General features: G+C 43.6%; 1 protein-coding gene across 3 annotated transcripts in view; it reads left to right on the top strand.

Annotated features, from left to right (window-relative positions):
- LOC108632619 (mucin-5AC) overlaps positions 1–13,315 on the top strand; it is a 262,219-nt gene that overhangs the window by 218,872 nt on the left and 30,032 nt on the right. For all 3 annotated transcript variants that reach the window (XM_026819804.1, XM_026819803.1, XM_026819802.1), the window contains exon 5: positions 6,688–6,785. In XM_026819804.1, coding sequence (XP_026675605.1) covers positions 6,688–6,785 — 98 coding nt within the window. The remainder of the gene's footprint in view (positions 1–6,687; positions 6,786–13,315) is intronic.

Below are 13,315 nucleotides of genomic sequence, written 5' to 3'. Positions count from 1 at the left end.
GCGTGTCGGAGTGTAAGTGCTAAGATCTCGGAGTGCATTAACATGCCCCAGAGGCAAGCTGAGTACAACCCTTCTTACATCCAGATCTCGAGACCACCTCGTGGCTCGGGGTGACGCCACAGTTACGGGGGGTTGAGGAGAAGAAAGAAGAATACCGGATACCGTGGAGATTCGCGCTTAATTGTATTAAAAATGCTTTATCTCTGGTGGAAGAGACACGCCGGATTTCTCCAGAGTTTTTTAAGATTCTCCCATTGACGAGGGTTGATCTAACTACGTTTTTATCGCCGTAATGAAGATAAGAAAGTTCACAGAATTGTAGAAACGATATTTGTGATTATAAATGTTATATTGACAATATTATTTATGCCTATAAAAATTAAGAAAGATTGAGGGAAGTTCAAATGATAAATAAAAATGTGTCAAGAATTAATTCGGATAGATAAATTTACTAACCATAAGATTGAGCTAAATAGTGAAGGTTTACAAAGGACATGATAAAACTCAGAATCCTTGTATTTATATCTACTGCAAGTACACCGCGCATAATTATTTAAATGCGAATTTAAGGCTGCGCGAAATTGCGCGAAGGGCGATAGGGATTCCGAGACGACGGCGACGATGCCTGTACCATCACGTTCTTGCGGCGGTATACGTCTTACATTATTTAGAAGGAACCGAGGACAAAGATGCCGGGTACTGGCGCATGCTAATCACTCGACCCAGATTGAATAATGAATTAGTATTCTTTTCCTTCTTCGTTGCCACCCTCCCGGATTCAGTGTGGTCGCTCCTCGCCGGAGCCGCCACTACGTGACAGGTTTTTTATTATCTGACGGAAAGAATCTTTTCTTATTCGTCCGGCGAGACTGATAGAGCTCGTTAGCCGTATACGTACATATCTAGACCTCTAACAGTTTTCCAATACTTTTATTAAAAATAGTATCCAGGTTATCATACTTCAATTGAAAATCCTTCGATTCGTTGGATTAAGACCCTAAAGTATATTATCAAGAAACATTTTTATTCATTTAGTATTTTATACTATTTGATGTTTTCTCATATTCAATCGTGATCAATAATTCAGTATGGAAATATGACGTCGTCAACTATTAGAAGAGGTGCATCGGTTGAAATAGGTGAGCGTTAGCATAATGTCTTTGAATACGTACTATATGCAAAGCTTGTGCAGTGTCTACGTGTACACAAACGTGCACACCGCGGCACCCCGCACGGTACACCTCCTCGCGGCACTTTGTGTGCAAATTACGCCCAGGACGAGGACGACGAAGAGAGTAGTCTGGTTTCAAGGATGAAACAGGTCCCCAACGTGGCCTTCTCGTACGAGAGACGAATGAAAATTTAAAGCGAAAGAGTTCCCTTCGCCTGTTCTTGATTAAGTCCTTTGTCGATGTTAATATTGATAAAAAAAAATTGCGAGATTAATTTTAATTGAAAGAGATAGCTGCTGTGTAAAATAACGACGGTCCTTTATTAACATGTCTCTCAAAACTTGATAAGCTTCTATCTATCTCTACGTATAAAATCTATTCTTTGCTTACGAGGTCTATTTCTGTCTAATTTTATTTCTTGTTCAACCGAGGAATACAGAGCTGGTTAATTCCATGCCGCCCTTAAAATATGAAAAACATTGTAAGGTGTAAGAAGGGTTGAAAGAAAGTGTGAACGCAAGTTTAGCAGGTGATCTTGAAGGATCTTAAGGAGAGGCGAATGGGAGATTACTACGCACCTTGTGCGAGCCCTTGAAATTAAGTTGGAATTGTCTCGCTCTCTTCGTCCTTATCCTTCCACGCTACCGCAGTTTTAATACTGATTCCAGGGTTACAGCAAAAGGATTCTTATTATTGTTCTTAAGGGATTAGAACCTCTGGTTTTGTGGCGAGCTTTACTCCTCGAGATTCCTCATAGGGATGCTGTAGCTGTATTCAAGCTTTTCTCCAGTGTATCTACTGTTTGAATTTCTTAACGAAAGCCTAAACTAATTGTAATCATGTGTTATCACTTCAGAAATATTGTAAGTTGAGTTTGCAAATATCATTTAAAAACCTGAAGTGATGAGAGAATGAAATAATTTTATAATGGAGAAAAATGAAATATTCTTATAATGTGTTCTAATGGAACATGCTCGTAAGTATGTGCTTCGCTACTCGCGTTAATGAGGGGGTGAAACGCGGTTAGAAATACTCCGTCCTTCTCTGCCAGGACTAGTAGTACGCTTTAGCTCAGAAAACAAGACATTTATAAACAGCCACCGCGAGATTAGATTTGTTAAGATAATGGGCTACCCGGTTTAGCGTGGCGTCTCCACCGCGCTGGAAACCATCGCCGTGAAGAGGCTGCAACCGCCGTGCCGTCTCCTTAATCCTAAATATGACCTCAGTAGGCAGTTAGGTTACCCTATACGTCTCAGGGATCCTTCTTTATGAATTCGTTGGGATAAGACGCGTGTTATGGCTAACGCTTGTTTCATATTTTCTATACGCTCCTATCTCATGCATATAAATTACAAGATTTCTAATATGCTACGTAGTATTTTTGAGTGAATCCAGAGTATGAATTTTTAATTAATGCTGTTACAAACGAATCAAATTTTCCTAAAGCAATTTAATAATTTTATATATAATTCAATTAATAACCTAATTGCCAATAATGTACTTCATAGTTTATGGAAAGTACATAAGCTAAAGAACGTCAAAATAAACGAGAACGTTGCGAGTCGCGTTTTCCACAACAGAAACGACGATCCACGGACGATCAGGATTTATCTTTACGGCGAAGTTGCCAGCCATATTCAGTGACGCGTTATTTCGGGATCGGTGAAAAAAACATAATAAAATTTAACGGTCCGTCAGACCGCGGCCGTGGCGCGCATCTCCCGTCCCTGGTAGGCCAATAAATATCGGCGAACAGGGCGGCTACAAATCTCAAGATAAACACGGGCTCGTATTTTTCTACCCCGGCGCGCTTTTCAAGCTTTCTCGTTCTCGCTCGCCGGGTGAAAAGGGCACGGCCCTTTTTACATTCCTCGTATGAATTATTAGGTGGCCGAACCTAAGGGGTGGACACCGCGGTATTTAATTTTCACTCCCCATTAAAACGGGACGAATTTTTCCCTAATCGTATTCCTGACGATGAAAGTGCGGTTTGCAGTTTGTCACTGACCCTTTGCTTTGTTGTCGATATACATTCTTCCCTAAGGATCCAAACCTTTCCGTTAACTATAATCTCCTCTTATGCTAGGGTACAGAATCGTAGAATGCTGATGAAATTTTCCCATTACTTTTACAGTGTGTCTCTTTTATCAATTAAAAGTTCAAAACGCAGTAGATAGAAAAATAAATGAATGTCTTATGCATTATTTCATCGATCATTTACGAGATGAATACTTCTCAATATGATGTAACAAATTGCGATAAGGAATTCTCTGAACGATGGGACGACGCAGGTAGATCGGTGTAGGCGCTGCCAATTAAGAGAGACGACGGTGGTGAGCATTGAACTAGAACTAAAGGCTGGCGGATGCCGATGATGTATGTGGTGGAAAATACTGGAGGCAATCTGTCACGCCATCGACGTCTCATAGGCGCAATCGCCTCTGTTTCCTTTCCGTTTTTTTTTTTTTTATCAACGAATACGACAGATAAATTCAGAATTTACTGCAAGAATCTCAAAATGTCATTGTCACAATTATTGTTTGTATTGCAGTATTTTATTTCCCTTGCACGTATAAAATAGGCTATAAAAATAGTGGTCTGATCCAAAGAAATTGCTAATCGCTGCACGCGTGTATACCTTAAATTAAAGAAAGAAAATCGGAATGAAAAGCGAAACGGAAGAATGAAACATCCACGTTGCGTCAGTAGACGACGAGTCGGAGTCCGGTAGTAAACAGAAATCCGGTCTCTTTGGCCGCACAAAAGGTAGGAGGCCGTTGGAGGTCCGTCGTTCTTTGGTATCCGGAAGTCGAGGCGGTTCCTCTTTTCCTTCTTCCCTTCTGTCACACGCGCCCTTTCCGGGCACACGGCTGATTAAACGCGCAACTACGTAACGTTACGCAAATACGCCAACTTGCCATGCCGGGCCCGACCACCCCCGCATCCCGCGTTCCTCGTCCTTTCCATCGTACGGCTCGTCGACCGTCCCTTGAACTGCCGGTTGAAGAGAGGATGGACTCGTTTCGCTCTCGATTCCACCTTTCGGCTCTCTTTGAATTCCAACCCCGGTCACTTGACGGAAATATTTATCGAGGGTCTTTGCCGAGGCCCCCTCGCCTCGTTGCCCTACTCCTCCGGGCTAGACAGCACGACGACAGGGAGAAGCAAGCCTGGCTCGTAACTCGTCCCGCTACCTTTCAGCGACGCGCCTCTATCGGTACATGTCCTTCCTTTTTCACCCTCTCAACCCGCGGCCTCCATGTTCCCCGTCCCGCTCCAGCCTCCCAGTTCTTTGATCCATTTCATGGAGTTTGTTCGGCTCGGATTATTTGCTCTCTTAATTACATTTCGATCCTATCTACCTCCCTCTCCAGCCTGTTCCGCCGTTGCCTCCTCGTTTGGCAGGGAATTTCACCGGATGAATGGATGATCGATAGTTTTGAGTCCCGTTATAGAGATTCGATAAAGAATTTATCACGTTATCGATCAAAGACAATAACTTAAAATACTTTCGATAAGCGCAAGACATCCATACGATTCGACCTCGAATTTCTGATCTCGGAGAAAATATTTTTTACAATTAACGCAGTTAATTTAATATGTTGTACCTCGTGCATCAAGGAGATGTAACGTTTTTCGACAAGCCTAAGACCGCGGCTTTAATTAAGGGGAAAAAGAATGTAATGTAAACCGAAAACTAGTCGGGGTTATATGGGGACTCCCCGTGGCTTCCCAGCCGCAGGGGTTGCTCGTCCCGGGCTCGAGCCGCGGAGGGTGGAACAAAGGAAGTTATCGTCGCGGAATTTTTATAGCGAGGAGAGAAAGAAATGTAAATCAGGTTTTGGTTCGTCTTTGCGTTAAGACGAACAGAAGGGAAAAGAACGAAGAGACTGTCGCCGGCTTACCGCGGATCGGAAGTGTTGTCGTATAAAACTGAATTAACTGTGCGCCGGCTTCTCCTCGCGTGTACAGCCTCTCCTGTCTTATTTATTATAAATATAATCCAGCCGTTTCCATTCTGCCGGTACCTGCCCGCCCGCCTACGCGGTGCTTTACATTTATATTCACGTTTTGAAATTGAGATGCGTTCTTCGTATGCTAATTTCTGATTCAGTAGAAACACAATTTTTCGTTGAAAATTTTACATAATTTCCGTGCAAGTATTTCGTGAATAATTATGATAGCCTGATGTCTACTTATCAATAATTTTATTACAACTAAAAAACATAATAAGAATAACGATGAACGAGGGCTACTTAATAATTTAATTGACGATAACATAAAGATTACAGATTAATTAAAGCAGACTTAATACAGCCTGATACTCTAAAAAGTCCAAACTACTTCATAATAGTATAACGTTTGATCACCAGCGAACAATGAAGACACTATTGGAACATTTCCGTGATAGTTTTCACGGGCCGCCCCCGGGAAGCTTTCGCGAAGGATAGATAGTAACCGTGCGTCGCGATCCGTAAGTTTATACGTTCCTGATAATCTCGCAGACAGCACCCGGAATGGTAACTCGCGGCGGTCGCCGGGATTTATGAAATGGCAATAAAATTTATATGACTCGGTGGCTCGTTAGGGGCGCGGCTCGCTCGTTCAGATTGATGTTGGCGCGAGCCCGGTCCACTCGCCCGGGGGGCAACCGCGTTTGTTTCTCTCTACGATTGTCGTAGAACGGTCTACTCTCGGCCATTATTAATCCCTTGGAAATCGCGGGAGAGCTTCAGTCATCGTTCACCGGAGAAAAATATGGCCGTAATATTTCTTTGGAAACCGAGCTGGGGTCCGTAACGGAAGTTGCTCAATTTCGACTGAATTTGTCAGCTCGCGCCGATCGCGATTATGCCTACCGGCGGCTTCTCGATTAAGAGGATCGCGCTGGACGGATTTATAGGGAGAATGAAAAATCAGACTGCTCCACAGAGAATGGATTCTGATTTATTAATTCATTTATTAGTTTGAAATGATGCTATCGTGACAAACGTGTCGAGACGAATTTTCTGTCCATCGGGGATTAAAAATAAACATGGCATAAATCATATGAAACATTTTTGAAACGATACATTTTTAACTCTGCGTATAAATCAGGTATACAATATAATTGTAATATACGTGTGTATTCGGAGTAATGATGTAATAAACTTCGTACAGCATCGAAATTGATAATTTATCAAGAAATATGAGTTTCACCCTCGAGTATAAATTCTGGGTATCCGTTCCCCAAGACGGAGTCTAAGTAAAAGAATTATTTCCTTCGCGTTTCGTTTCGGATTGCAAGAGCCAAGATAAGAGAAGAGAAAAAGGGCGCTCTCGATGAGTCACTTATACAGTAAATCACGCGTATGCTCTGTCGAGCATGATGCCTCGAGGACATATCTGCTCTACCTGTACTGATTTATAACACCTAAGAAACGTGTAACAGCATCATGAATGTGCAACACAAGAGTTAATTTTTTTTAATAAATTATTATTTCATATCGATTTCTTAATTGAATTTTTTCAGGTGGATGATCGAGTCAGATCGCCAGGTACTTCAAGATGTCTGACCACTGCCATGTCGCTTTCAATCGCACCTTCCAGCCCTGAGGAACCTGTCACGCTGTAAGTACAACTTCATTTCACTCGCTATCCTAAAGCACACACGTCACGACAATGAAAATCGCAAATCGCAACCGTTCTACCAATTTTAAATGAAACACTATATTCGTATAAATACGCAATAATACGTAGCCGCGCAGCATTACAAATGCACAGGAGCCATAAAGATGGCTGCTCTGGCAATCCGTGGAGCCCTTTAGCCGTCGAAAAAGCCACTCAGACAAATTAGTCCCCGGTCGTTTCTCTCATACACGCGAGTACGCTTCCGGTGTGGTGGCCGTAGACTATGGTATTCGGGGCCTGTTCGTTCTTACGTGGGCCACGACGCGGTATCGGTGTCGCGGCACGCCGAGGGCGACGATATTTATGCCAGTTTTTTATTGCGCTTTAGCCCGGGACCGGAATGGAAACAATATGTCACCGGCACGGCGGCGAGGGGGTGAAACCGGTGTACGAAGTTCTTGTAGATGCCATGCCCTGCTCTACCTAATGTTAATACCAACGCCAGCGCCGTGACTTCGTCCCCACGCTCGATATCATGATTTTAAATGAACAACCCCCCTTTCACCTCTTAGCAAGGGCGTTTCGAGTTTGTCGCGCGAGAGTAAAATCTTCAAGTCGACCTCGACACATTCTTATGACAATTATAGTAGTCAAAAGAAACGTCACACGAGTTACACGTCCACTAGGAAAGATAATTACCACACAGATCAGATTATTTCAATTTTTCATGAAAATTTTGTATGCATCGATCTTCGAAGTTTTTACTGTAATTTCCAAAACGTGAATAGATATTTTTAATGCTAACGATGTCGTTTTCCCGCGGAGATTTAAGTCGCCGCTATTCCTGATTGTTACGGCTCCAGAAGGTAGAACTGTGAGGAAGGAAAAAAGCAAGAGGCAAAAGAGGCCTCGGGTCTCAAGAGTCATCGGATAAGTGCATATCGATTTCTGCCGATTGGCGAGGGGCCGGGCGGTGGTAAGATCGAGGCGAACGGGAAAAAAGAAGGCGGCAAAAAGGGCAAAGGCCATAAGTAACGGACCGTCTGGTGGAAAGCGCTCGAGGGCGAACAGTGATTTAGAGAAATTAAAACTTTAATTCATGTTCGAGTTCGCGGGGCCGGAGGGGTGTGTCCTCCTTCCTCCCTCGGTTTCCATCGTCCCTACGCCTACCACTTCACTCTGTGGTGTTTCCAGTCTCCCGGTTGATCGAACAGAATTCACTCCATACGCGAATTAATATACATAACTTTTGTATTACTATTTGCAATTTTTAAATATATTAGAACACAATTTTTTTCATATTTCTGTACAATGTGAAATTTAAGAGTCAGCAGATTTGAATGATACAAATGGATAGCAGAGGGTAAGGAAGGAAAAAATACATACATATATTCCAAATCCGATCAGGCGTGTCCGTATAGTGGACACAATTATTGTTTGCTTGATTTAAAGCCGGCATGCATTTTAAAGAACGACCATACCGGATGGCTGTACATGGCCTCTGTTCGCACGGGGGAATGGATAAAAATTCAGCATCCCCCGATAAAGCATCGACCAATACATTGAAAGCGTCAATAACAAGCTACTGGACAGACGTCCCCATTCTCGTAAAGACCCCTCCAAATGTTTGAATCTCTTTTCAATTGATACGATCGGTCATAATCGTAGAAACCAAACTATAAAAGCTATCTCTGTACCATTTCAAAACTAATATGCATGAACTTTTTATATAATAAAATAAAAAATTATTAGATATTTAAAATGTTTGTAAAATATGAAGATTTAAAGTACCGAAAATCAATGGAGAATGAGGTGAAACATGTTTTGAAACGCGAGAGCAGCCGGAAAAATGGGGAAACAAAGGCGACAGGCCGCTGTAAATCTGAATTTCGAAAAGATGCTGCTGCAACTTTCACGATCCCCGGCATACGGTATACGGAATATGAGAAAAGGACGGACCCTTTATTTTCCTCTCCATTCGTTGCCCTTTCGCCGAGCTCTCCTCCTATTCCCCTCGCCCCTCTGTCCGCATTTTGCCCGACCGCATTCGGGACGAGCTCCGTCTCCAATAAATTCCCATCACCATCCTCAGGTACGCCTTCGCAAAGTAAATCATCCCATAAGTGAATCCGAATTGAATTCAATGAGTAAATATGGCGGTCGAATAATGAAAGGCAACCCGAGGAGTATCAAATGCGAAATGGATTTTCCCGTCGCTACGAAAATTACTCTCGCGATAGCCGCGCGATCCCTGCGAAAACCCTGATACCAATTAGCGCGGTAACGTTTTACGTTTCGAAGGTCGATTAAATTACCGCGCGCGAACGCCGAGCGACCGAGTAATTGTTTGCAATGCGGCGAACGCGTTCGCGATTAATTATAAACCTGCGTCAGTGAGCTCGCCGCTCGCCTGATTTAACTTTCCTGACACGTTCATAATACCTTGCATAGTTTTAAAGAACCGGACTGTATTTAATTAACTTCTTTGTGGCTCGCTCGGTTTAATTAATTCGTGCCAGTTATGTTAGCCCATCATTTTCAGTTAGATAGTAATGTTTCAATTACGTTTGGTAAATTCATGCCGCTCAGTTATAATGTACTTCCATAGTCACTTTATTTCGCGTTTGAAACCGTTTTAGTACTCGGTTGAAAATAAGCGTCGCAAAGGCACGAAACGTCTGAAACTTCGTATCACTAATTTAAAAGCAATTCACCGCCTTGTGTGTGTCGATGGTCCTGGCTCGCCCCTCACTCGGCCATCTTTCACGGCACATCATCGAGGAGCTATACATGTAAATCGTCTGCCACACAATGGCTGGCCCGGTAACGCGTGCTCGCGTAGAGTCTAGTCAAGAAGCGGCGGCTGGCTGGAAATGCATAAATACATGAACCACCGGCGGAACTACGAGCGAAAGAGGGACAGGCCTGGCCCGCATATGCCTCGGGCGAGTTGTACCTCCTAGAGGCGCAATAACGCGTGGATAGCAGCTCTCTTCTCGCGAAAATGCGCCCTTTCGGAATGTCTCGTGGCTCTTTTCCCCCCCGCGGAAAAAAATACTGCGATTTCGGGTGAACGCGTCACGGATGAGAAATGAAACGGGATTTCCCTCCTTCCGGGCTCTCGCAGACGCTCGTCGCCGATGTGAAAGAAACCGGTGAATATACGTGGCCACTAGCCTCGCTGAAATTCACTTTTTGAGCGGGACGCGCAACAAAAGTGGTGGGATTATTAGACGGGAAGAATGAAACAAAAAAAGTTGAGAACTTCCTCGTTGGTAATTACGGGATGAACAGGCACTGGGTTCCGGTCCATTTTGCGCTATTACGCGCGAGAACTTTTCACCGGGAAGATGACTTTTTTTTTAAGTATGAAACATTTTTAGAGTGAACGCTATCGTTATTTTGCTACGTTGTTCGAACTCAACTTCGTTTGAACAGATTTATGCCGGAATTCTTTCGATTTTAATTGCCAACTTTTTTCATACGATAAATAATACTAAAATATAATAATAATAAAATTAAATGCGCGAAGGTACGGAATTTGTGTGTCCGATTGTAAACGGTGCTACGACCGCAACAATTTTCCAGCGATGTAATTAACCTTAGGAAGTATGTCAAGTATTTCAAGAAACACGCTGACCACATTAATCTTACCGGTCCGCTCGGACATACTTTGCCCAACCGCGGCTCACCGTTTCATTTAAATAACCCAAAACATGATACATAGTGCACAAACTTTGGCGAAATTAGACTTACATTAGCGGCGGCTAAGAAACTTGTTAGATATCTATTTTCTACAAAAATATGCTTGATATTTGACTATGAATAATTGACAAAAAGAAGAGGAATAACTCGAGGGCAACCAAGCTTAGGTACAAGCTCGGGGTGACTCTAAGCGCATTAGAAGGACGAGATTCGCATTCCTGTATTACTGTCACGCGAGTAATTACGCAACGGCGTACACGGGGTTGAACGAAGGAGAGAAACGCGGAGACGAACGAGCAACAGCCACGCGGGGTGAAAAGGAAAATAGACGAGAAGGAGGCTGTCGGAAGGGTTGCTTGGCAGGAGCGTTGAACGTCTCCGAGAGCCGGCGCGGCTCGGCACGGCGTTGCGCGATTTGCAGCCAACAGGAGAAACCAGAGCTAATAAAAGCCCACAATTACCTCCGGTTCGAGCCATTTGTCTTGACGGGCGTCTCATGCCCGATATAATTCACCCTGGCAACAACACATTGTTGCCTAATGAGGTGTAAAACATTCCGAGATATCTGGCTGTCTAGATGCGGGGCGGTCCCCGTTTCCGGCACGCTGATCCGCGATATAGCCCTCTGTCCTTTATCCGTAATATTCTTATATTAGCCGGCTGGCATTTATCCCTGAAACGCTGGAATCGCAGGGCCAGCCTTTCCTATCATCCATTTGGTCCTGATACAAATTACATATTTCGTCTCCATGAGATGGAAACACATGTTCCTCTCGGCTCAATGATTTTTCTAATTAAATTAGATCAGCGAACAGGGCCAAAAGTATGATTAACTCTGCGACAAATGTTCTGATAGAATTTATTAGAATTCTAATAGAATGATCGTAATATGTAGAATCTCCTAAATAGATCAATAAAGTGTGACATGAAAAAGTACATAACCCATACACGAATGTGAATTGATCAGATAATTCGATTCAATGCCACTTGAGGGACGAGTTCACACATTTTCTATTTGAACACGCAGATACAAAAACCGTGCCCTGCCGATTCAATTTAGCAGTACGTGCCCTCCTGCCTTTATACCTACCGGCAGTGATTTGCTGCGACGAATTCGCATCGAAAGGCGACGCACGTGTATCGCGTGTCGAAGGACGCGCCTTGGCTCCCGTTCCGGGCCTTTGGACGTCGTCGCTGAGAGAAAAGGGGGCAGAACGTTATGATATATTTGTAATCATGTTACTCGATACGTGCCCTTCCGTTACAACTGCTCCCAAGTAACAAACTGCCTCCGGACCTCTTTTTTCGCTTTATGGCCGTGCTCACGCACGTATAACACTTCGCGGCGCACGGGACGAGAGAGTTGCCGAACTCGCCGCGACTCCCTGTGTATTTATGGCTGGAAAAGAGAGACGTCGTAAACGAGATTTGTGCACGACTCGTACAGTCAGAGAAAGAACATCGATGTTGTTATGTCAGGTGTCAATTGCTTCCTCTTTGCTTCATTTTATTAAATGTCTGTGGGAACGTGTAACTAAAGAAAATAGTTCGTCATAAGAATGAACGACGTTGAGAATGCAACTTTTATTTTCATAAAGTAGAACTGAACGAACAATCGATTTATGTGAAAGAATTTCCGGAAGAGCAAGAGTCGGCATACACGGGTACGCGTAATTCCATGTGAGAAGGGGTTGTCGAGTTTTAAGGGCCGTCATCAGTGCAAGCCCACGAGGCCGGAGAAATTGCATCGTAATCCAAGAACGCCGCGAGGCCGGGGCTGGTTTTCGGAGAGGGCAATTCCAGCAACCCGTAACAATCTGGCGGTGCTCGACGGAGGCATATTATTATGGCTGGTAGCCTGGACAGTTTATTTCGGGTTCGTTTCAGGATTTACTACGCTCCGCGCTCTTACCTTTGGGTAAGAATTCACCCGCGGCTGACGTTAGTTTTCACCACATTTCCTCTGCAGATGCCGCCTCGTCTTATCTTCGCCTCTGCATAATGAAATTGTCAATCACGGGTTATTAGTTGCGCCCGAGCAGGAAAAATTAATTTACCTCTCTGACAGGCTATGACGTCGTCTCAATAATTTCCTCAACTAATGTACAACTGTAAGTTAAGGAATGAAAGAATTCAATGTTCACTGTTTAAATTGCATTCGTGGCTGGTACGAGCTGAGTGCAATTTAATTATAAATATAAAATTATCTGGAATATAATAAATTAAAGTGAATTTTATCTGGAGTGCGTATATCATTGCGATTTGCAAAATGCTTAACGACGGTAGAATTCTGCGAGACTGGAATGAGACGTGAATACGAAACATTGCTACGAAGAAGAATATACGTGCTGGTACTTGTCACTATGACATTATCGATCGGAGAGCTCGGTCCGTCGTCGGTTGGTCCGAATACGGCCCCTTCTTATGCTATCCCCCGTCCCTTTTCACCCTTCCCGGTACATACCCGGCTTTGCAACCCCCTCTGTGTAACCCTTTAGGGTCGCGTTCCTCACAGATATCAGTGTGAAACTTTCAGGAACGTCCTTTCCGATTTCCGTCCTCCACAGCCCTGGAAGTATGGAGATACATGCGGATAACGTACCAGGCAGACACTTGTATCCACTTTCGTGATTGTGCGCTTGTCATGTTCAATGCTTCACTGTAAAACTCAATATCGAAAAGAACAATATAATCAACACAGTAGAATGACATACCAAAGTGTAATATAAAATATTCGTTGACTCATTGGCATGGAAAGAGGAAGCATTTATAGTCAACCATTTTACCTCTTAAGGATGTATTGGCTATACAGTCAATCCCAAGAG

Source organism: Ceratina calcarata, unplaced genomic scaffold, assembly GCF_001652005.2.
Source record: "Ceratina calcarata isolate Rehan_Ccalc_2016 unplaced genomic scaffold, ASM165200v1 scaffold162.2, whole genome shotgun sequence".
Taxonomy (NCBI): domain Eukaryota; kingdom Metazoa; phylum Arthropoda; class Insecta; order Hymenoptera; family Apidae; genus Ceratina; species Ceratina calcarata.
Note: the sequence above shows the minus strand (reverse complement) of the source record. Positions and strands in the feature narration are given on the sequence as shown.